Source organism: Phacochoerus africanus, chromosome 1 (genome assembly GCF_016906955.1).
Source record: "Phacochoerus africanus isolate WHEZ1 chromosome 1, ROS_Pafr_v1, whole genome shotgun sequence".
NCBI lineage: Eukaryota > Metazoa > Chordata > Mammalia > Artiodactyla > Suidae > Phacochoerus > Phacochoerus africanus.
Genome location: NC_062544.1, coordinates 108,136,271 through 108,160,911, shown reverse-complemented (window position 1 = coordinate 108,160,911; position 24,641 = coordinate 108,136,271). Strand labels below are relative to the sequence as shown.

Genomic DNA, 24,641 nt, shown 5'->3' with positions numbered 1-24,641 from the left:
ATAGTTCAGGGAACATAGTAAAATAGGAAGTGAAAGCTCTCTAATCCCACTTGCCAGAAGAGATGACAGTTGAACACACTTTGGTGGCAAGGCTTAGGAGCTTTTTTATGCATATGCATACTGTGCTTTATTTGTATTTTGTTTAAGATATAAGTGAATTCATAACTATAATTTCTAAAACTTGCCTATTAATTTACTTCTTATTGTGGGACACTGAGAAAAGACAAAAAATGTAGAGAGGAGTTCCCGTCGTGGCGCAGTGGTTAACGAATCCGACTAGGAACCGTGAGGTTGCGGGTTCGGTCCCTGCCCTTGCTCAGTGGGTTAACGATCCAGCGTTGCCGAGAGCTGTGGTGTAAGTTGCAGATGCGGCTCGGATCCCGCGTTGCTGTGGCTCTGGCGTAGGCTGGTGGCTATAGCTCCGATTCGACCTCTAGCCTGGGAACCTCCATGTGCCGCAGGAGCAGCCCAAAGAAATAGCAAAAAAAAAAAAAAAAAAAGACAAAAAAAATAGAGAAAATAATAGGCAGGCATATTGTTCCAACTACTAGAACATTTTGCAATCATCATTTTAGATGTGTAATACTAAAAAGAAGAAAGAGATTTTGTACATTAATATTGTGTTAGAAAACCCTTGGAGTTCCCAATGTGGGTCAGCAGGTTAACGACCTGACATAGTTTCTGTGAGGATTCGGGTTTGATCCCTGCCCTCAGTCGGGTTAAGGATCTGGCGTTGCCTATAGCTGAGGCATAGGTTGCATATGTAGCTCATTTTCAGCTTTACTGTGGCTGTGGTGTAGGCCGGCAGCTGCAGCTTCGATTCACCTCATAGCCTGGGAACTTTCATATGCCGCAGTTGTAGCCATAAAAAGGAAAAAAAAAATCTTGTCACTACAATAAACTAAAGTCTTCTTTAACTGTTATTCCCACGTCTTCACCCCTAAAATCTATTAAGAGTTTTTATGACTCCTCCTAGGCCATTTAAAAATCTTTTGAGGGAATTCCTGTTGTGGCTCAGCAGTAATAAATCTGACTAGTATGGATGAGGATTTGGGTTTGATCCCTGGTCTCACGCAGTGGGTTAAGGATCCGATGTTGCCACAAGCTGCAGCATAGGTCACAGATGTGGCTTGGATCTGGTGTTGCTGTGGCTGTGGCTCGCAGCTGCAGCCCCTGTTCAACCCCTAGCCCGGGAACTTCCATATGCCGCACATGTGGCCCTTAAAGGATTAAAAAAAAAAAAAAAATCTGAAGTTCCTGTTTTGGTGCAGCAGAAACAAATCCGACTAGGAACCATGAGATTGAGGGTTCGATCCCTGGCCTTGCTCAATGGGTTAAGGATCTGACGTTGCTGTGAGCTGTGGCATGGGTCGCAGATGCGGCTCAGATCCTACATTGCTGTGGCTGTGGCGCAGGCTGGCAGCTGTAGCTCTGATTAGACCCCTAGCCTGGGAACCTCAATGTGCCGCAGGTGTGGCCCTAAAAAGAAAAAAAAAATCTTTTGTACCATTAAAAAAAAATCTTTTGGGTAGACATATGTACATCATACCCACACACACTTAAACACATATTTGTGATTTTAGGCTTTTTCTCCAGCTACATCTAAAAGGCAGTCAGGCACAACTTCTCTCTTGCCTAGTACCAAAAGAGTAGCCCTGAGCCCAGGAGTTTTTTTTTTTTTTTTCTCTTTTAAGTTGTGCCTGTCGAAGTTCCTGGGATCTTAAGCATACCACAGCAGCAACCCAAACCACTGCAGTGACAATGCCAGATCCTTAATCTGCTGTGCCACAAGAGAACTCCCGAGGACATTTTCTTGCAAAGAAACCAAGAGCCTTCACAGTGTGTGCTGGGCTTACAGCCTGGTGAGAGCTGTTTTTCCTTGTTCAGTATGTAATGTATACCCCGTTTTTCTGCTTACATGCTTGTTTCAGTGGCCCCTGGACACATTCCTGCTTTCTGAATGGACAGGGTGCTAAGGTCCTCCTTGTATGTATTCCACCCGCACGGCTTGGGCTGCGAAGTGGATCCACTGGTCATGGAAGACCAAGGAGTTACAAGGGGTTGAATCTTGTATACCCTGTTTTCTTCTCTTGCTCTGAGTGAAGACTGTACCGCTTGAGACTAGTGTGTGTATTATTTGTTCTCAGCAACTTAGAATTATGTTCTGTTCTCTTCTGTGGGCGGCACTTCCCTGCTATTTTAATCTGGGCTTTGCAGCCTGACCACCCAGTAAACAGTGAAACGATCATATTGTTCCTTAAGGGTCTAGAACAATCTTTTAGATTGCAGTATTTCATTCTATAAAGTGCTACACTTTTATTTAATTGTGCTTATGGACAAATAGGTTATTTCCAATGCTGTTTATTACAGAGAGCACTCTGGTGAACACCTGTGTAAATGCCTGAAGATCTGTCCAAGTTTTTTTCCAGGGAGCTTCCTAGAAGTGAAATTTCAGGGGTATAAATAATGTGACTTCTTAGTTTACTGCATACTTTCAAACTTCCTGGTGGCTATTAACATTTTCACTTCTATACAGTGGTTTGTACTTTTGTTTTTGTGCTTGTTTTGTTTTTGTTTTGGACAAGAGGTTTTATTTTATTAATTTTTGTTTGTTTGTTTTGGCTTCACCTGCAACATGTGGAAGTTTCCAGGCCAGGAATCGAACCTGTGCCATAGCAGTGACAGTGTCAGATCCTTTAACTGCTAGGCCAAGGGAACTCCAACAAGAGGTTTTAAACTACTGACATAATCATGCATATGTATGTCACTTTTCCCCTTTTATATTCTTAAGAAACCATCACTTACCCAGAGTTTGTTCTTTTTTTTTTTTTTAACTTAAATCTTTAGCTCAGATTCATTTTATGTGTAATCTCCTGTGGGTACTGAAGGGGAGGACTGTATTTAGCTGTCTAGGAGTGGGGTTGCAAGGAGTAACTTTATGTTTAACTTAATGAAGAACTGCCTGTTTTCCTGTGTGACTTCACAATTTACATTCCCACCAGCAATGTTTGACCATTTCAGTATCTCCACATTTTTAGCAACACAGTTGTTTTCTGACTCTTTGATTCTAGCCATCCTAGTGGGTGTGAAGACACATCTTGTGGCGTTGATTTGTTTTTCCCTGATGACTAAGGTTGAGTATCTTAGCTGTTATTCAGCCATCTTTATATTTTCTTTGGAGAACTGTTGAGAGGTTTTGTCCAGGTTTAATTGTGTTATCTTTTTATTGCTGAATTGTAAGTTATTTATATTTTCTAGCCACAAGTTTTTTCCCTCTCTGTGGGTTGTCTTCTCATTTTCTTCCTGTGACCTTTGAAGTACTGTTGCAGAAACCTTGGCAGTGGAAAGAGACAAACGGCACTCAGAGATGCAGAATAGCAAGGCCAGCACTGGTGCAGGCTCAGAGGAGTTGCCTCCAGAGTCTGAGCACCAGATCTTTGTTCTGGGTAACTTTTATACAGTACAGACTTGCAGGTCTTAAAGTTTTCCTGGGCAAGCAGTCCCAGCCCTCCCTCTTCCACCAAGCAGACAGAATTCCTGCCTGAGAAGTTGAGCAAGCAAGGTTACAAAAGTGAAACTGATAAGCAGTGCTTGGAATCCGGTTTGCAGGGCTGCTAGCAAAGACATAAGGCACGTAGTTACTGCAAGATTACAAGAAGGGTGATATGTTGGGATCAGAGCTGCTGACAGGCACCTAGCTGCCTTTTCAGCTGAGGGTTGTTTTTCTAGTTAAAACTCTTACTTCATTCCCCCCTCTTGATGTTCAGGGTGCATCTGCTTGTGTCAGAGATCATCATCAGTCATTACCTGTTGGTAACCTTTGATGCGTAGCAAGTGGGAGGCTGTTTTTCTTTCAACCATGGTTTCTGTGAAACTTTTTACAGTATTGGTCAGGAGGGGTACAAGGCAGGGAGTAAGGAGGCACCCTGCAGGTATGACTATGATTATTCAGCCCATTATCTTAATTCCTCCCATCCAGGAGAATCATCCACCGAAGAGACTGTGTCCCATCCCCTCCAAGTCTGTACAGGCACATGGGCAATTTTAGTCATGCAGTCGGCAATTTCTTGTATCACCTTCCCTGTATCATCTATTTGTAGGCAACAGTTACTCAAGTTAAACTTTCTACAAACCCTTCCTTCAGCAGCAAGCAAATAATCCAAGGCCAAATGGTTTTGGTAGATGGCATTACATGCATTTTAGCTTGCTGTTGGGCTAATATAGTCAGGGGCCCATGCAGTGTCACTTGTTATAAGTTCTAATACCACCTGTAGTCTGATGATGCGGTTCAGCATATAGATAGGGGTGTGGTATCCCCAGGAGCCATCCTCTGTCCAAGTGGCAGGCCCATAATATTGAATTATCCATTCTGGGGGCCATTCATCATCCTTCCAGTCTCCAATCTGGAGATCCCTCTGGTCTCTCTGGGTGCCCCTGGTGACAACGGGAGCAGGAAGAAGGATGGTCTGATCGTTCCCAGCACACAGGCCCCTGCCCAACTCGGGGGGATTATGGAATATGCCATTTTCCCACAGATCCAATACAGTCCCTTTGGCGCTTGCCAAAACATGTTAGGCTCCCAACTGAGACACTGAACCGTCCTCCCTGCCTCACAAGGCAGTTTTTCCCTATAATAGCAGTTTTGAGGAGCCATACCCCATTGGTGGGTTGGGGGTATGTAGTTTCATTATGAAACTCCAACAGGTCCAGTTCCCTAGCCTGCCAAGGCCCATCGTCTCCTGTGTTCTTTCCTCCACATACACAGCAAGAGGAGATTTTGAGGGTTTGTGCTACGGTCTCTGCCAGGGCCGAAAATAAGTTTTTAGGCGTGGCTGAAATGGGAGGCGGGGCTTTCTTTATTTTCTCATAAAAAGAATGGAAGACCCTGTGAGAGGCAGCTTGGAGCAAAAGTGTGACTCTCTGGAAGTGTAAAAGGGCTCCAGGGTCATTGCCTCTTCCATTAATGCTTATGCCAGTTATGAGACCCTCCTTCCATTTGGGCTCATTGGAATTGTAAATAGTGAAATTAACTGGGTTACAAGTCCTAGTCTGACAATTTGGAGGGGCTGTGCCCTTTTGAAGGACAGCTCTTTTGTCTCCTCTATCCCAAGTTTTCCAGGACTAAGAGCCCCAGTAGGGGCAATAGAAGCTTATGTCACCTTGGCAACTGTTCCAGGCAGTTGTAGTTGAGGAATCACACATAAATTTATCTTGGAGCCTGTAATCTCTTTCCTATGACAGGCTCTCACATGGTATGGTGGAAGTCTGTGATCCATCCATAGCTTCACAGGCATCAAAAAGTACTGATACTGGCAATTTGGAGTTGGTGATTTGGGTCAGATTAATCAGGTCCCCTGCCTGATGAGAACATTGGACCTCTAACCATTCCTCAGTTGGTGAGTATTGTGGATCAAAGCAAGTATATTGGCCCTCATATTGACAGAATAAGTGGTTTTGTTGTGAGTACTTCTTTGAATTTCTCCCGAACAGGAGAAATAGTAAAGTCCATGTAACCCCCTGATCTGATCAGGTTATTCGAATGCATGGGTTGCATGAGGAAATGGATACTGGCAGGGCCACGGGGATCAGATTAATAATAGCAAACAACAATCATACATGTTGGGCATAGGATAACAGTATATGACAATAAGAAAGTCTCTATAGAGAATAAGGCAGTCTATTTCTTTCTTTTTCTTTTCTTTTCTTTTCTTTTTTTTTTTTGTCTTTTTGTCTTTTTGCCTTTTCTAGGGCCGCTCCTGCGGCATATGGAGGTTCCCAGGCTAGGGGTCTAATCGGAGCTGTAGCCACTGGCCTACGCCACAGCCACAGCTATGCCAGATCCAAGCCGCGTCTGCGACCTACACCACAGCTCACGGCAACATCAGGTCGTTTAACCCACTGAACAAGGCCAGGGAGCGAACCCGCAACCTCATGGTTCCTAGTCAGATTTGTTAACCACTGCGCCACAATGGGAACTCCAAGGTAGTCTATTTCTTGAGGCAGTTGATTCCTCAAGCTTCAGCCATGTGTTGACTGACCAGTTTTCTGTGTGGTCAGAGCAGGGCTTTGAGATCGTTGTCTCCTCCTCTGTATTGTCAGGCACAGAAGTTTCTTTGGATCAAGTACATCTTTCCATTCCCCACAGTCATTGGCCCAGCTGGTTTAACTCTGGAGTGATGGATCCAGGTGTCTATCTGTGTTGCTTTGAGAGAAGTGGGGTGATGAAGATTTACAGTATATGGCCCTTTCCATCCTGGCTTCAAAGGCTCCTTTTTCCAGTCCTTCATCCATACTTGGTCCCCCAGTTTGTGGGGGTGCACTTTTATGCCTAAAGATAGAGGTATTCTCTCTGTGACCCATTTGTGTATCTGTGAGATAGTGAGCCCCAGTCTTTGCAGTTGTTTATGTAAATCCAAGTCTCCAATTCTCTGGTATTGCCTCTCAAACTGATCAGCAGAGGTGGCCTTCCATATAAGATTTCAAATGGTGAGTATCCTATCCTCACTCGGGGTGAGCATCTCACTTTTAGGAGGGCCACCGGCAGCATATCTACCCAGGGCAAGCTGGTCTCCTGACATAACTTTGCTAGGGTCTGCTTAAGGGTTCGGTTTATGCATTCTACTTTCTCTGAGCTTTGAGGGCGATAGGCAGAATGTAGCTCCCACCAGATCTGTAAGGCTTCGCCACCTGCTGCACTGTCTCGGCCACAAATGCCGGTCCATTGTCTGACCCAATGGTCAGAGGCATTCTGTATCTGGGAATGATGTCTCTCAGGAGTGCCTTGGTTACTTCTCTTGCCTTTTCAGTTCGGGTTGGAAAGGCTTCTACCTACCCTGAAAAGGTGCAGGCAAAAACTAGAAAGTATTTGTATCCCCTGCTTGGGGTGACTTCAGTGAATTCCACTTCCATATCTTCAAATGGGGACAGTCCACAGTGTTGTGTCCCTGCTGGTCTGCTAGGCCCCTGGCGGGCATTATCTTGCAAACAAGTTATGCACTGTTGGGAGATGGAGGAGCAGAGTGTGGGAAGATGTGCAATGAGATAGTATTGATCCAGTAAGGTCTCTAAGGCAGTTTTGCCCATGTGGGTCAGTTCATGTTGCTGGTGGACTAGTTTGTAGGCCAGCTGTTCTGGAATATAAACCCGGCGGTCTTGTGTGACCCACCATTTCATCTTAGCTTTGGTTCCTCCTTCCCCTTTTATCCATTTTTCCCCTTCTAGAGAGTGCTTGGGGACAGCCAGCATTTCTGGGTCTAGCAGGACTTTGAGTTTGTCTGATGGTTGCTCCTGGGCTGCTTGCCTGGTGGCTGCATCAGCACTACAGTTTTCTTTTGCCACTGAGTTGCCTCCCTTTTGGTGGCCTTTGCAGTGAATAACTGCCACTTCTTTAGGCTCCCATACTGCTTCTAGGAGCTTTAAGATTTCAGTCTGGTTTTTGATCCCTTTTCCTTAAGCAGTAAGGAGTCCTTTCGCCTTATATAAGGCTCCATGGACATGTAGAGTTGCAAAGGCATGTCATGAGTCAGTATAGATATTAACTCACTGGTCTTGGCTGAGCTTTAGTGCTCTGATTAATACCTGTTATTCTGCTCTCTGCACTGACCAGTCTTGAGGAAGCGCTTCTGCTTCTATCACTTCTGAGTCAAATACCATTGCATATCCTGCCATCCTTTTTCCATCTTCCATAAAGCTACTGCCATCAGTTTATAGAATCAGGTCTGGATTTTGGAGCGGTATATCAGTTAAGTCAGGCCTGCTGGAAAATACTTCATCTAGTGCTTCTAAGCAGTTATGGTCTAGGGGCCCCACTTCATCTGGTAGATAGGTGGCTGGGTTCAGAGTTCATACAACTTCCAGCTTTACGCATGGATTTTTACATAGTAACCCTTGATATTGGGTCATTCATGCATGTGTGAGCCAATGGTGGCCCCTATTGTCCATCAGGGTTACAACTGAATGTGGGAATTTTACATTGAGGTTCTGTCCCAGAGTCAACTTGTCAGCCTCCCTTACTAACAGGGTGGTAGCTGCCAGCACTCAGAGGCAGGGAGGCCATCCAGCTGCAACTGCGTCAGTTTGCTTAGATAGATATGCTACCAGCCTCTCCTTGAAAAATAGGTGGCTCCTTTTCTCAAGGCAGATTTTTCTTCTTGGACTGAGCTACTAGGACCTTGCATTGTCCCTGACCTGTGACACAGAACGAAACCCAAGAGGGCTTTAACTGGGCAACTTCTAACCATTGATCAATGGAAATTGGTATGGAAATTGGTCTGGGTGCCCAGGGTCTCCTGTTATAACGTTATATACTGCTTGAATGTGGGCACATCTAAGGTCCCTTCTGAGGGCCATCCGATCCTGGAGGAGGGCCACTTAGAGTACAGAGAGTGTGCAGTTTTCCAGAACTCAGTTTTACACCATAATCTCCAGAGAATCCTTTCTCAAAATTTTTAACCATACATTCTAAGACTGTTTTGAAGCTTTGTGTGAATTCACCCATTGTGTGAATTCTCACCCTGTGACAATGTCACAAGACAAACAGTAGGAGGAGCACTCACTTTCGTCTGCCTGACCACCCCTACTCTTGGGGGTTTTGGGGGCCTCTTAGCTTGTGACTGGTCTGTATAAACCCTGTACCTGGACCAGTTTCGCAGGGAAGAAAGAGAAGCCTCAGAGCCTGGGGAAGCTTTAAAGCCATATGAGGTCACCATGGAACTGCAGGTTAGGACCACTCAGGCTCCAGAGTCTGAAGACGGTGGAGCATGGGCTCTTGTTCTCTCCAGTCACTATCCCGAGGGAACAAATCCTATCCTGAGTCACCCTCTGGTCACTGAGAGCTGATCAGTCTCTCCTGCTGTATGGCAGGTCCTGACTTGGGCAGATGTCCCCAGGGCACTCACCAGTCTGACGTCTCGTCCTGGAACCCATTTCTGCTCTCCTTCTGAGTACGTTTGGGAAGCTGCATGAGCTGAAGCCAGCACTGCCCAAGTGAGAGTTAGGATCTGGCAAAACGGCTGGGTGCGTGCTATCTGCCTGTCACTGGGCCAGTGACCACGGCCTTCCCCAGTTCCCAGACAATGGTGGCACAGGGGGCCAGCTCAGTTGTTGGCTTCCCAGCCAATGCCCCAGAAAATGGTGCAGAAACTGTGGCAGCAGAAAGAGGCAAATGGCACTCAGAGATGCGGAATAGCAAGATTTATTCAGTACCAGTGCCTGCTTGGAGGAGTCGCCTCCAGAGTCTGAGCACCAGGTCTTTGTTCTGGGTAACTTTTTTGTGTAAAAATACAGGCTTGCAGGTCTTAAAGTTTCCTGGGCAAGCAGTCCTAGCCCTCCCCCTTCCCCCAAGCAGAGTTCCTGCCTAAGAAGCTGAGCAAGCAAGGTTACAAAAGCGAAACTGATAAGCAATGCTTGGAGCCTGATTTGCAGGGCCGCCAGCTGAGCTGCTGTCAGGCTGGTAGCTGCCTCCTCAGCCGGTGGGGCAGGGGGGAGGCTCTTTAGTTAAAGCTCTTACTTTACATGTGCTCTTTGGAAAAATGCCTGTTCAGGATTTCTGGTTCTTTTTAACGGGTTATTAGTTTTTTGATACTGACTTATATTAGATGTTTACATTTTTGGATTTTTTTTTTTTTTTTTTGTCCTTTTAGGGCTGCACCCGTGGCGTATGGAGGTTCCCAGGCTAGGGGTCATATCAGAGCTATAGCTGCCGGCCTATGCCATAGCCACAGCAACGGGGGATCTGAGCTGCATCTGCAACCTACTCCACAGCTCAGGGCAACGCCAGATCCTTAACCCACTGAGTGAGGCCAGGGATTGAACCTGTAACCTCTTGGTTCCTAGTCGGATTTGTTAACCACTGAGCCATGACGGGAACTCCTATTTCAGATGTTAACCATAACATTTGCAAATATTTTCTCCCATTCAGTAGATTGGATTTTTGTTTTGTTAATGGTTAATGTTTGGGACTCAGTGCTTTCTATACCAGGATATCTCTCCTTCAGATTTGGGAAGTTTTTAGCCATAACTTAATCAAAAAGATTTGATCCTTTTCTCTCTTCTCTTTCTAGAACCCCTATAATACAAATGTTGATATGCTTGATATTTCTTTCAGAGTTCTTTTAGGCTGTTCTCGCTCTCTCTCTTTTTTTTTTTTTTTTCGTTCACACTGGGGGTGTGTGGAAGTTCCCAGGTCAGAGATCAGACCTGTGCCACAGCAGTGACCCAAGCCACAGCAATGAGAATGCCAGATCCTCAACTGCTAGGCCACCAGGGAACACCCTTAAACTGTTCTCTCTCTTTTAAAATTTGTTTTTCTTTTTGCTGTTCTGATTGGGTGATTTCTATTACTCTGTCACTTATGCATTCTTCTGTATCACCTAGTCTGCTGTTAATTCCTTCTACTGTGTTTTTTATTTCAGTTATTGTCTTCTTCAGTTGTAATTGGTTCTTTTGTAAAATTTCTAGTTCCTTTTAAAATTCTCACCGTGTTTATTCTTTTCCCTGATTTTAGTTAGCATTCTTATTACTGGTGCTTTGAACTTTTTATTTGGTAAAATGTATATTTCTGTTTCATTAATTGTTTTTTCAGGGGATTTCTCTTGTTCTTTCACTTGAAAGAAATTCTTCTGTCCTCTCATTTTACATAACTTTCTCTGCTCTATGAAATTAAGTGAAACAGTTACCTTTCTTGATCTTGAAAGAGTGTCCTTGTGTGAGAGTGTTCCTATACACTGCATGTGCCTAATGACTTTGGTGGGAGAAAGGATCTGAAGTGAGCCATGAGTCACATCTTCCCTTAGGGTGTGCTTGCAGCTATCATTTTGGTGAGGGGTGGGGCTGAAGATGGAGGAGTTAGAGCTTCTCCTGTGTTCAGTAGCCAGTACCACTCTGTTGCAGTTGCTGGAGGTCCCAAGTTGCGTGGGCAAAAGCCCTGAGGGTTGGGTTCAAGCCACTTCTGTTCCCTCTAGGTGTGTGCTCTCCTCCCTCCAAGGACTGGCACCCTCACCACAGAAGGGAGCAGGCCTGGAACAAGAGGGGCCAGAGTGGGCACTTGACAAGGGTCACGGGATGGTGTGGCACTGGTCAGGGTTCCAGAGTGCTCCCAATCCACTACCTCCACAACTCTAGCAGTAGCTGCCCCATTCAGATGCAGTGCCAGGTCTGTCATGCAAGTGTGCTCTCTCCTCAGCAATAGTCAGCCTCACCCTAGTGGGGAGCTGCACCAGAGTTAGAGGGGCCAGGGTGGGGGTGAGGAGGGTGGTGCTTGTACTTGCCGGGGGCTGGGTCCCATGCTGGGATTGTCACCGGAAACCAGCCAGTGCCCCAGGTAGTTTCAGTTCACTTTCTCTGCCTTGTTTCCAGGAGTAAGGAAATGTGTGCGTGCTCTATGCGAGCAGAGTCTAGGTTTCTTACAGCCCTCCTACTGAAAGTCCCACTGGTTTTCAAACCCCCAGGGGGAGTCGTCTTCCTGGTGTCAGATACCAGACTGGGAGTGCCCAATATGTGGTTTGAAGCCCTCATTCCCCAGGAAGGATCCCTGAGCCTATGATATCCCACTCTTCTGTGTCTCTTCCTGTGGACTTAGATCCCAACCTAACTGCTTCTCTTCCCTGCCTGCCTGATTCCTCGTGGACCTTTCTTTATAGCCTTGGTTGTAGAAGAGTCTTTCTGCCAGTCCCCAGTTTGTTTTAGTGAGATTTGCTCCACATGTAGATGTATTTTTGATATGTTTGTGGGGGAGGCGAGCTCAGTTGTCTTCTACCTCCACTGTCTTGATCTCCTGCCTCTCCTGCAACTTACTTTTTTTTCCCCATTTAATTTTATTAAAAGATTTAAATTTTTTCTATTATACTTGATTTACAATGTTCTGTCAGTTTCTGCTGTACAGCAAAGTGACCCAGTCATACATTCTTTTTCTCACATTATCCTCTATCATTTTCCATCAAAAGTGGCTAGATACAGTTCCATGTGCTATTAGCAGGATCTCATTGCTTATCCACTCCAAATGCCATAGATTTAATCTGCTAACAACTTACTTTTTTTCAAGACTGTATTGTGTATTGTGTGGGTCTCTTGCATTTCTCTCTGTTAGAATCAACATTTGAATTTCTACTAAGAAGCTAGCTGGGATTCTGATAGGGATTTTTTTGAATCTAGAGATAAATTTCAACAGTATTGTCATCTTAACAGTGTTTTATCTTCTGACTTATGAATACAGAATGTGTTTTTATTTATTTGAACTTTTAATTTCTTCTAACAAAGTTTTGTAGTTTTCTTTTTTTTCTCTTTTTTGGCTGCCCTGTGGCACATGGAGTTCCTGGGCCAGGGGTTAGATCGAAGCTGCAGTTGTAACCTAAGCCACAGCTGTGGCAATGTTGGATCCTTAACTCATTGCACCAGGGTGGGGATGGAACCTGCGTCCCAGTGCTCCCAAGATGCTGCCGATCCTCTTGTGCCACAGGGGAAACTCCAAGTTTTGTAGTTTTCAGGGTATAAGTTTTTCTCTTTTTGGTTGAATTCATTCCAGAGTATTTTCTTCTTTTTTGTGTGATTGTAAATGCAATTGTTTTAATTTTAATTTTGGTTTGTTCATTCCTACTATGTAGAAAAACCACTGATTTTTTTTTTAATTAAAAAAATTTATTCTTCCAGTTGTATTGAGGTATAATTGGCATACAGCACTATATAAACTTGATGTGGACAGCATAATGATTAGACTTACAGAGATCATGAAATGATTATCACAGTAAGTTTAGTGAACCTCCATCATCTCATTTAGATACAAAATTAAAGAGAAAAAAATTTTTTTCTTGTGATGAAAATTCCTAGACTTTACTCTTAACAACTTTTGACATACAACAGTCTTAATTATAATTATCATGTTGTACATTCCTCCCTAGTACTTACTTATAACTGGAAGTTTGTACCTTTGCTTTCATCTGATATTACCCCCCCCCCCATCTCTGGTAATCACAAATCCGATCCCTTTTTCTGGTCTGCTTGATCCTGACAGACCCCACCGTGCAAATGTTCATGTGCCCTTTTCTCATAAATCCAAACATGATCTCAACTAACAGCATCAAGTTGCACCAGTCTCCTCACATCCTTCTTGAACAGTAATGTTGGTTATTTCAGTCTCTTGCCAGTTACATCTGATGTCCCAGCAAATGGCATTGTCTCCAGCAGTGCTGAGAAGATAATCCTGAGGATCCAGCAGTGATATATACAGCTAATGCAGACTGGGTTGCACTCTGCTGGGTAGACCTTGAAAAGGAGTGATGCCTCCAGGCAGGTGGTATGCTGTCCATCCAGCTCAGGCCAAGGCTTCAAGGGAGCGAGGACGCCTTCAGATGGTAAAGAAGGAAGAAGAGGATGAAGGCTACACTTCAGTGCCGGCTACCAGGCCGCAGACACTTAATCGTCCTGGCCAGGAGCTGTTCCGCCAGCTCTTCAGGCAGCTTCGCTACCATGAGTCTTCCGGGCCCCTAGAGACTCTGAGCCGGCTCCGGGAGCTCTGCCGCTGGTGGCTGAGGCCAGACGTTCTCTCGAAGGCCCAGATCCTAGAGCTCCTGGTGCTGGAGCAGTTCTTGAGCATCCTTCCAGGGGAACTCCGGACCTGGGTGCAGCTGCATCATCCTGAGAGTGGTGGGGAGGCTGTGGCCTTGCTGGAAGAGCTACAGAGGGACTTCGATGGGTCACTATGGAGGGTGAGTGTGAGCAAGTGTGCAGTGCCCAGTGAACTCTGCCTGCCAGTGAGCCAGCTTGTATGGGGGTGAGGTGTTTGCTAAACCCTCAGTGTGAAGGAGTTCAGGGGATGTCTTCCCTTCTCTTATCCCTGGCACCTGAGCAGCTAGGAACTGCACCCTAAGCCAAGGACCCTTTAGCAGGCACCCCCTCCCTCCTTCCCGGAGGAATATCTACTCAGGAAGAAGAGGGTCTGCAGGTATCCAGAAATAACAGGAATGAGTTTCTGGACCCAGTGACTTAGAGGACACAAAGGACCTCTCTACATATCTATCTTGACTTGTTGCTGACTTGTAAATTGGGAGTTGTAGCTCTTGCTCATAGGTGGGGAAGTTAGTGTCAGGATCCTTGACTTCTGAGTACATGTTGAGACCTGGAAGAGCATTCTCCATGTACTGTTGCACTTCTTTCTCAGTAAGCTTTTGAGGATTTATTCTGTGTGTGGGAGATAGAAAAGAAGAGTTGTGAGGGGGAAGACCTCAGTTTGAGACTGCATTCCACAATCTCAGTTTTCTTGCCCACCTTGTGGTACCTCTCAGAGCCTCAGTTTATTGAAAACAAGATGGAAAACTGATCTAACAATGAGAGTGAGTTCAGTACATGTTTGAGTGCCTGCTGTGTGCCCAGCCCTGGCCTTGGTATTGGGAAACAGAACCAGTGGTCCCCATGCAGGAGGGTCAGTTAAAGTGAACTCTGTCTGCCCCTCTGCCTGACAAAGGCTTCTCAGTGCTTCTCAATGCTTCTTCTACCTTTTGAGTTTTTTGTTTTTGTTTTTTCCTTTTTTGGCTGCACCCATGGCATATGGAAGTTCCTGGGTCAGGAATCGAATCTGAGCCACAGCTGAGACTTATGCCACAGCTGTGGCAATGCCAGATCCTTAACCCACTGTGCTACAGTGGGAACTCCTGGAGTTTTTGTTTTTGTTTTTTTTAATCATTTTTGTAGGCTTATTTAAAATTCTGTAAAAATTTGTGTAATTCTACATATATGATTCATACATAAAGGAAGGTTACTTTTAGGATTTCTGAAACATATTTGATATACTTTACCCCTAAGTTTAATATAAAAATTAAGCCAATCTATTAAAACATCTGAACATGGCCTACCAACAGTAAATGGTAACAAATCAACAAAAGGTATGACCACCAAAAAAGAAAACCTCTTTTTCTCAACATTGGGTACTATTTTTTAAAACCTAAAAGAACATTTATCATTTTTACCATCTCATTAATTAATGAGATGTTCAAAAGGACTTAAAAATAACTTATTAAACCAAATAAGGTTACACAGTAGATACACAGTTGTGGCTTGGTTATATTCAGGTCTGTTAGAGTCAGATGTGTAGTTTGAAAATACATGAAAGCATTGCCAAATGAGCAGAAAGGGCCTACCTGTTAGTAAGCTAGTTAGAATTTGGAAAACAAAAAAACAGGCTGTAAAAAAAAAAAAAAAGCCTCACAAGTTCTGGAAAATGAACAGAAATGCTCAAGATGCATATAAAATTACAGAATCACCCTGTAGTTTGTCAAAAGTACCACAGTGTGGGAAACTGGGGCCTAAGAAAGTTTGTCCTTTCACTCATTTGGCTGTGCTTCCATATTCTTTTTTTTTTGTCTTTTTGCCATTTTCTTGGGCCGCTCCCACGGCATATGGAGGTTCCCAGGCTAGGGGTCCAATCGGAGCTGTAGCCACCAGCCTATGCCAGAGCCATAACGCGGGATCCGAGCCACGTCTGCAACCTACACCACAGCTCTTGGCAACACCGGATCCTTATCCCACTGAGCAAGACCAGGGATCAAACCCGCAACCTCATGGTTCCTAGTCGGATTCGTTAACCACTGCGTCACGACAGGAACTCCAAGTACCTCCATGTTCTTATTGTTTACTCTCCTTTTGGTAGGATTTAGGAGGAATAGGAGATAATGGACTGTGATGGCTTTTACCATCTTTAGTCTATAGCTCTTCTATAGCTCAATATTGAATATTTAGTGGCCTCAGGCTGAGGTTCGTCCATATCAGCATAGAAAATGTCTTGGCCACAGGGCCAGAGAAGCCTGAAGTTCATTGGCTGTACCCTCCTGTACTCATCTCTGCATCAGGGATAGCCCTGCCTCAAGAGACCAGGACTGTTGAGATCCCAGGACCAAGGCTGCCTCTCTCCAGGTCTCTGCTTGGATGGGCACTGCCTTTGTTTGCACCTGCGTCTTTTCCTTCTGTGATTCCATAGCTGACCCTCACAATGAGCATTGCCTCTCTAGTAGTGCTCCTGTTTCAGTCAGGTGTATAGTCTGGGAGCCCTCTTGCCTCTTTGCTGTCCCTTTGCATGTCATTACCTAGAGCAGTGCTAACCCTTGGTAGACATTATCAGACTTCATCCCTACTGTGAACCATTTTCAGTTTAACTCTCAAGGATAAATTTCTTCTCTGATTTTGAAGTTGTAGGCCGAGAGTGGGGGCTGAGAGCTAGTGGCGTGGTGTCACTGCAGCACCCGAAGCCTGACACCAGTGATGTTACTGACTTGCCAGAGGCTTTCCTGTGTCGAGCAGAAATCTGGCTCCACCTGTCTCCCCGTGGTCCACATTAGAGCCCATGGAGGCGGAAGAGTGAGGGGTCCACTCTGGGCTTTCTTCTCTTCCTTTCCCCTCTGCCTGTAGGTAATAAAGGGCCCAGCTCACTGTTCCCTGGGCCTCTGCGTTTTAGAGGTTGGCCACATGGCCTGTTCTGTGAATTTGCTTTCTGATTCCCATGGGGATCCTCTCACAGCATTTTCTCTTTTCCTTTTCTTTTGCCAGGACCCGGCCCCTGCCCAGAGCCCAGATGTGCATTGGATGGGCACAGGTGCCCTGCAGGCCACACAGATATGGCCCCCTGCTTCACCTCTCAGGAGCGGCTCGGCTCTGGGGGACCACCTGCAGCCTCCCTGTGAAATAGGAGTGCGTGACTTCCTGGCTGGGCAACCCGGTACTCGCCCCCTGGCCCTAAGACCCCAGCCTATGCCATACTTCCTGAATTTCCTCTTTTCACCCTCTGTCCTCATGAGAATCCCTTCTGTCCTGGCTTTGAGCTCTGTCATTTCTATCTGTCTGTGACCCTTGTCTGCCTGGCTCCTTCTCCCATTGCACCCCTCCACTCCCTGGCCCCTGGCAGACACTGGGGAAATGGGTGTTAAACAACAGTCCATACCTGCTTGTGGCCCAGGAGTCCTCCATGTGGGGGGAAGAGTGGGCTTCTCAGTGGGATGCTGAGAACTGGGCTGCCCTCTCTCATGGCTCTTTCTCCTTCAGATTCTCCTGCTGCACAGGTGCCTACCCTTTCCCAGAGAGAAGGATGCCCAGGAGACCAGGTGACAGCCCAGCCTCAGGTGAGCCACAGGACTTTGGTTCTTCCTGATGTCCCAGTGTTGCTGCCTAATGGGGTAGCTGCAGCTCCCCCTTGTCCTGGGTCTTTCTGTCCAGTGACCTCACATCCCAAGACCCATGTCCTGGAGACCAGATTATCCCCCTGAAGCCAGAGCTCTTTTGCTGGGTGATGATCTTCTTTTTCACCCTTATTAGATCCATCCTGTACTCACTGAGAGCCAGCCCCATTTCCCTGCCCCCTCCTAAAAGCTGGAAACTGTGGACTGACTCTAAAGTGTGGGACCATGTCTTTTCAGGAGGCTTTGACATTCAAGGATGTGGAGGTGACTTTCTCCCAGGATGAGTGGGGATGGCTAGACGCTTCTCAGAGGAACCTGTACAGGGATGTGATGCTTGAGAACTACGGGAACATAGCCTCTCTGAGTAAGGCATCGATATCCCCATACTTTTCCCTACCTCTGCTCCTGCCTTCTTAATTTTCATTATGGTGCATAGAAAGGGGTCTGACCTGGGTTTAGGTCCTGTCTTTTTTTTTTTTTTTTTTTGCTTTTGCTTTTGCTTTTTAGGGGCACACCTGTGGTGTATGGAGCTTCCTAGGCTAGGGGTCAAATTGGAGCTACAGCTGCCGGCCTACACCATAGCCACAGCAACGCAGGATCCTTAACCCACTGAGCGAGGCCAGGGATCCACCCCTTAACCTCATGGTTCCTAGTCAGATTCGCCTCTGCTGCGCTGCAATGGGAACTCTGGTCCTGTCTTTCTAACTACTAACCAAACCACTTAATATGGTACCTCAGCTTCCTCTCTCTCTCTTTTTTTAATGTTTTAAAAAAAGTTTTATTGACATATAAGGAGTTCACATTGTGGCTCTGCAGGTTACGAACCTGACTAGTATCTGTGAAGATGCAGGTTTGATCTCTGGTCTTGCCCAGTGGGTTAAGGATTCTGCCTTGCTGTGAACTGTGGGATCCTACATTGCTGTGGCTGTGGCTGTGGCGCTGGCTGACAGCTGCAGCTCCAATTCAACCCTTAGCCTGGGAACTTCCATATGCTGCAGGTGCAGCCCTAAAAAGCAAAAAGTTGAGGTATAGTTGAGTTACAATGTTATATTAATTTCTGCTATACAGCAAAATGATTTGGCTGTACATATACACATATCCATTCCCATATAGGTTATCATAAAATATTGAGATTTCCCTTTGCTATGCAGCAGGTCCCCATTAACTATCCATTCTGTATACCATAGTGTGCAGATGCCATCCCAAGCTCCCAATCCTTCTGCCCCCACCCACTGCCCCTTTGGTAACCATAGGTTTGTTTCGGAGGTCTGTGAGACTGTTACTGTTTTATAAATGATGTTTAAATAAGTAATTTTTAAAGATTCCATATGTAAGTGATATGATATATTTGTCTTTCTCCATCTAACTTACTTTACTTAGTATGATACTCTCTAGGTCTATCCATGTTGCTGCAAATGGCATTTTTCACTCTTTTTTGTGGCTGAGTAATATTCTATTGTATACATGTACCACATCTTTTTTTTTTTTTTTTGGCTGCTCCACAATACTTGGAGTTCCCAGGCCAGGAATCAGACCCAAGCTGCATTTTTGACCCTAGCCACAAGCTGTGGCAACACTGGATCCCCAGGCCACTCTTCTGGGCTGGGGATCAAACCTGTATCCCAGCACTCCCAATACAGTAGTGATCCTATTGTGCCACAGTGGGAACTCTGTGTGTACCACATCTTTATCTATTCCTCTGTCAGTGGACATTTAGATGGCTTCCATGTCTTGGCTCTTGTAAATATCAGCCTCCTCTCTTAAAAATAGGGATAATAATGCCTGTTATGCTGGATTATTATAAAGATTAAAAGTCACGTATCAGAGTTCCCATTGTGGCGCAGTAAAACCAAATCTGACTAAGAACCACAAGGTTTTGGGTTCGATCCCTGACCTCTCTCAGTGAGTTAAGGATCTGGCATTGCCGTGAGCTATGGTGTAGATCACAGACTTGGCTCAGATCTTGTATTGCTGTGGCTGTGGTGTAGGCCAACAGCTGTAGCTCTGATTTAACCCCTAGCCTGGGAACCTCCATGTGCCACAAGTGCAGCCCTCAAAAAAAAAAAAAAAAAAAAGTCACATGTGTCAAGTTCCTAGTCCATTTCGGCATCCAAAAAAAGTTGGCTATTTTACCAATTAAGTTGTCATGTGGTTCTGGAGAATCCTACAAATCCTTTTGCTGTGGCTTCTCTCAGCTTTTCTTGTCTTTTCTCAGAGCTGTCAGAAATTTGGGCCTCCTGTCCCAGCTTCTTCCACCTGCCTCCCTGGCTTTTCTTCCTCTACCAGGAGCTGAGGCCTGAGAGGGTCCTGGAGAGTAGTTCTCTATGCTGCATCTACCTTCACATTGCATCCTCTTCTCTCTTCTGCAGGGGGGCCATTCACCAAACCTGCCCTGATCTCCTGGTTAGAGACAAGGGAGCCATGGGTCCTGAATGTTCAGGGAGCTCAGCCTGAGGGGAATCCAGGTGCTGACGTTGCAGGTGAGTTCCAGAGTATTGACCAGGTCATGCTCCTCCCGCATCTACTCTTCTCTTTCTTTAGGTTTTTTATACCAAATAAATCATGGCGGACTTAACTCAGTTGTTTGCTGGAAGGAAGATCCTTAACAGTGTTGCCCAGGAGTGCTGGGTACCTGGGCTCCTCCCCTCCAGACTGGCCTGTGAGACCTTGTTTCCTGGCCCTGCCCCTTCCATAGCAGCTCTCCCAGTAAAAGTTCTTACCCACTGTAGAGATTGACTATCCCTCTCTTTTGCATTCATTGGTCCTCTTCCTCAGTCTTGCGCTGCCTTCCCTTCCATGCTCCTCAGAGCCTTCTTCCCACTCCTACTGCGCTTCTGTGCTTGGTCCTTCCCCACCAAATGATAGGCTTGATCTCTAGCCCCTATAGGCAGCCCTCCTTGCAGCCCTCTGCTCTCGGAGGCCTTCCTATCTCAAGCTTTTGTCTCTATTCCTCCTATCTCTCTTGCTGGTTAATGCTCCCCTCTCAGCCCTTTTTATTTTTCAACTGGATGTGGTTTCTGTGTATGTCTGGCAGCTGTGCCCATCTGCTTTCTGGAGGTCCAAATATGGCAAAAGACTACATTCTCTTATGTTTCTTTGTGTCAGGAGGTGAGCTCCATATGAAAACCAACAAGTTCAACTTAAAACATGAACCTTTGAAAGAAGCAGTCACCTTAGCCATTCCATCAGGGTGTCATGGTTCAGCGAACATTTCTAAGGAAACAGGGCTCAGAGAACCTTCTGAACAGAAGAGCAGATTAAAGGAACCATGTGGAAACCCTGTACAAGTGAAAGTTGAGAAAGAAGAGACTGATTCCAGCCATGGGACAGGAAAAGACTGTGAAGACTCGGGAAGGAGCAGTAGTCTTCATCTAAAACATGTTATGTATTTGAGAGGGCCCAGAAGAAAAACAGTCCCTCAAACACGGCTGTGGCAGACACTTCAGAGGGAGTTCATACCACTGTGAGTACAAGGAGTATGGAAAAGGGCTCAGATGCTTGCTTGGCGGGTTCAGTCTGCATCAGAGGATTCACGCTGGCCTGAAAGGGAAGCCAAAGGATGCTCACGGGAAGGACTTCAGCCTCAGCTCTCATCACCAACATGCACAGAATCGTCATGTGGTGGGGATGTCCTATAAGTGTGGTGACTGTGGGAGGACCTTCAGTCACAGCTCCCATCTTACATGTCATCAGAGACTTCACACTCAAGAGAAACCATTTAAATGTAGGGCGTGTGGGAAAGCCTTCAGGTGGAGTTCGAACCGTGCGCGACATGAGAAAATTCACACTGGATTGAAGCCTTATAAATGCAATTTATGTGACAAAGCTTTCCGACGCATGTCTGCCTACCGTCTGCATCAGGAAACTCATGCTAAGCAGAAATGTCTTGAATCTAATCAGTATGAAGAAGCTCTCTCCTGTGGCTCAGAGTTTGAGCGTCATTTGGGAGACCAAGCTGGAGAGAAACTCTTTGACTGCAGCCAGTGCAGAAAATCCTTCCACTGTAAATCATATATTCTTGAACATCAAAGGATTCACACCCAGGAGAAGCCCTATAAGTGCACCAAATGTAGGAAAACATTTAGGTGGCGGTCCAACTTCACTCGTCACATGAGACTGCACCAGGAAGAGACGTTCTATGATCAAGACGAGTGTAGAGAAGACTTCAGGCAGACCCCCAACGACAGTCAGCCTCAGAGGGCCCCCACTGTGGAGAACTCTTTTTCGTGTCAGCAGTGTGGGAAAACTTTTACTCAAAAGAAAGCTCTCATGATCATCAGAGAAGTCACTCAGGTGAAAAATCATACTGGTGCAGCGAATGTGCAAAAGAGTTTACTCACAGGTCCACCTTTGTTGTTCATAAGAAGCAGCACACCTTTAAAAGAGAACCTGAGGATGCGCCACCGTTGAGTCAGGACAGAGCATTCCAAGTCCCCCAGAGCAGTCACACTACAGAGGAACCCTGCACATGCAGCCAGTGTGGCAGAGCCTTCCGGAACCACTCAATTCTCCTCATTCATCAGAGAGTTCACACCAGAGAGAAACCGTATAAGTGCATGGAGTGTGGGAAGTCTTTCCGTTGGAGTTCGAACCTCTCCCAACACCAGAGGGTTCACTCTTTGGAAAAACCATATATGTACCGTGAAAGGGAAGACCCTCCAAATCTGCAGTCACAGATCCTCACTGGTGAGAAACCTTTCTGGTGCCAAGAATGTGGGAAAACCTTTACACGTAAAAGAAGCCTTATAGATCACAAGGGGATACACAGTGGAGAGAAGCGCTATAAATGTAACCTGTGTGGGAAATCTTATGACAGAAATCACCGCCTTGTTAATCATCAGAGAATCCACACGAAGGAGAGACCTTTTAAATGTCAGTGGTGTGGGGAAAGATTTCATTGGAAGACACACCCTCTGTGTTCATCAGAGAAAACACACCTCAGTGGCCCAGTCTGAATGCAGTGTGGCTGGGCTGTCTTCCCGCCAGGATTCAAGGGTGAGTTTGCAGGAATTAAAACCAAGGGAGGAGAAGCCCCTTGAAGATTGTAAGGAAGCTTGTGATCAGAGGTCTGGGCTCACTGGACTTGAGGACGTCCCCATTGGGGGAAAGTGCCACAAATGTAGCACGTGTGGGAAAACTTTTAACAAGAGCTCACAACTCATTAGCCACAAGAGATTTCATACTCGAGAGAGGCCCTTCAAATGCAGAGAGTGTGGGAAGACCTTCAGGTGGTCTTCAAATCTGGCTCGGCATATGAAAAGCCATGTTAGAGATTAGTTTGGGGCCAGACAACAGAGGGTGGAGGGTGGGGAGAGAATCCTTGATGGTAGGCAGCTTGGTGCACACCTTCACAAAGGGCCCAGCCCTTTCTATTTTGAAAGCTAGTGGCAGAGAATACTGAGGATTCAAAAACTCGAGGCATTCCCATCCTTCAGCTGGAAAATTAGATGCCGGCGAAGAGCAGCCATGTTCCAGAAGGAGATTTGGCTCCCTCGGAGTGTCCTTTGTGCAGTGACCTGGAGCTCCCCCAACCAGATCTCCTCCTTCGACTCTAAAGGGAGAGACCATTGCCCTTTGTGGTTTGACAGAATTTCTGTGGTGTGATGGGCTGTGGCTGCTGGGAACGGGCCAATTGGATCCTGAGTTTCCCTTTGAGTTTGGCCTGTGATGGTGCCTGTTCTGTTGAACCTTAAAAGCACCACCAGCAGCAAGAACTCCTGGTCTTCCTAGATGCCTCCTGAGGATTTCTGCCTGTGGCTGCAGCCTTCACAGTTGGCTTTGGCTACTTGTCATGGGCATAGAGCTGTCTTAGCTGTGAGCGGCAGAGAAACAGGATGCCCAGCTTGATTACCTGGAGAGTGGAACTCCGTCACTGCCCCCGTTGTCATCTACACCCCACAGTTCTACAAAGAAATCTGCCAAGCTCTTCCCTTATGCCAGGCAGTGTCCTCTGTGCCAGAGACCCAGCAGTGACCAGAACAGAAAAGCCTGCCATCTTGGACCTTGACCAACAATAAACAAATGAAATACATGTAGTATTTTGGCTGGTGACATGTGTTGTGGACAAATGAATAATGAATCAGAGTGGAGTGAGAGGGAGTGCTGGGTTGGGAGGTGGGTTGAGAATTTAAATAGGCTGGTCTGGGAGGGCCTCAACTGAAGAGGTGAGATTTGAACAAAGACCCTCAAGGTGATGATGGAGTGAGTCCTATTGGTCTCTAGATCCCACACAGGACCCTTCACAGGAGGGAGGGTCTTAGCTGGTCTCCTTAAGGAATGGCAGGTAGGCCCCTGAGCTGGAGTGGAATGAGCTGGCTGGAAGTGAGGGGTCCAGAAAGGTGGTAGGCTCAGCCGTGTGAGCATTATGGGTCCTCGCTGGGCTCCACTGCCTTCAAAGGGAGGTAGAGAGCATTTGGACAGTTTTGAGTTGAGTATTGTGATCTGAATCTGAACCCTTCTAAAATGTAATTAAGATTCAGAGTCTCACATGTTGAGGCCCTAGGATAATGGGAATGGCCTTGGAATCATCAGCTCTGCGTTCAAAGCTTGGTGTGTCTTTTCTTGGCAAGATGATCCTGAACAAGTCACTGAACATCAGCATCTGTTTCCTTGTGTATAAAATTAGAGTAACTGGCTGTACTACCTGACTCTTAGGATTTGTGACAAGACTTGGTTTACTAAGGCTCTGGGTTAGGTGTCTGATCTCTAGGACCTGAGCCCTCACAGATCTGTAGCTCCTATGTCAGTTGACACTACCACCACAGAAACAACCCTTTTCTGTCCATATTTTCATCCCCCTATTCCTTGTGTCACCTGGTACTTCGTAGAGTTCCTGCCCCAGTAAGGGTGTTTTTTACTTCCATTTTTATAAAATGATATATATTTATTTTTAAACATTTAAGTCAAATTTAAAATGTATAAAGAATTGAAGTAAAAATCAACAGAAATCCCTCTACACTGAGGTGAGCCTTTAATATTTTGGGATTGTACTGATGCAGTCTGTTCAGTAACAGACTGAGTTTTTAATTATGTATATGTGATTATTATAGAAATATTAGTAAATACAGATTAGCTAGAAGGAAAAGTCTGACTACTTGAGGCTAACTACTAAACGCTTTGGTGTAATCAGTGCTGAATTTAACTTCATTGCCCCTGGACTGGCTTGCCTTGTGCTGTCTCTCTTCACCCAGAATGCCACAGCCCTGTCCAGGTCCTTACTCTTTAAGATCCAGCCTTCCTTGACCCTTGTCCCTCTAAGCCCTCTCCCCTGGCCACACCTCTCCTGGTGCCTGTTTATTGCTCTGTTAGGTGTTGCAGGGTTTCCAAAAGTTATGTCCACCACTGCAGCCAGACTGAGTCCTCTGGATGCCAGGTTTGGTGCTTATTTGTCCTTCTGCTGGGCAGGGTAGATTTTGCACAAAGTTTCCTCTCTTAAGGAAGGTAGAACTGAACTTCGTTTGGCTAAATCAGGATTAGAGGTTTTTG

The 24,641-nt window shown here is 45.9% G+C and overlaps 1 protein-coding gene across 1 annotated transcript; it reads left to right on the top strand.

Moving 5' to 3' along the window:
• The first annotated feature begins 1,533 nt into the window (after positions 1-1,533).
• ZNF445 (zinc finger protein 445) lies at positions 1,534-23,187 on the top strand. The gene is given in 10 exon segments (XM_047771467.1): positions 1,534-1,862; positions 13,129-13,700; positions 16,531-16,699; positions 17,023-17,099; positions 17,394-17,520; positions 19,526-19,636; positions 20,262-20,563; positions 20,565-21,423; positions 21,426-22,039; positions 22,041-23,187. Coding segments are annotated over 9 exon segments (3,081 nt in total). The 5' UTR covers positions 1,534-1,862; positions 13,129-13,271; the 3' UTR covers positions 22,434-23,187.
• The last annotated feature ends 1,454 nt before the right edge of the window (positions 23,188-24,641 follow it).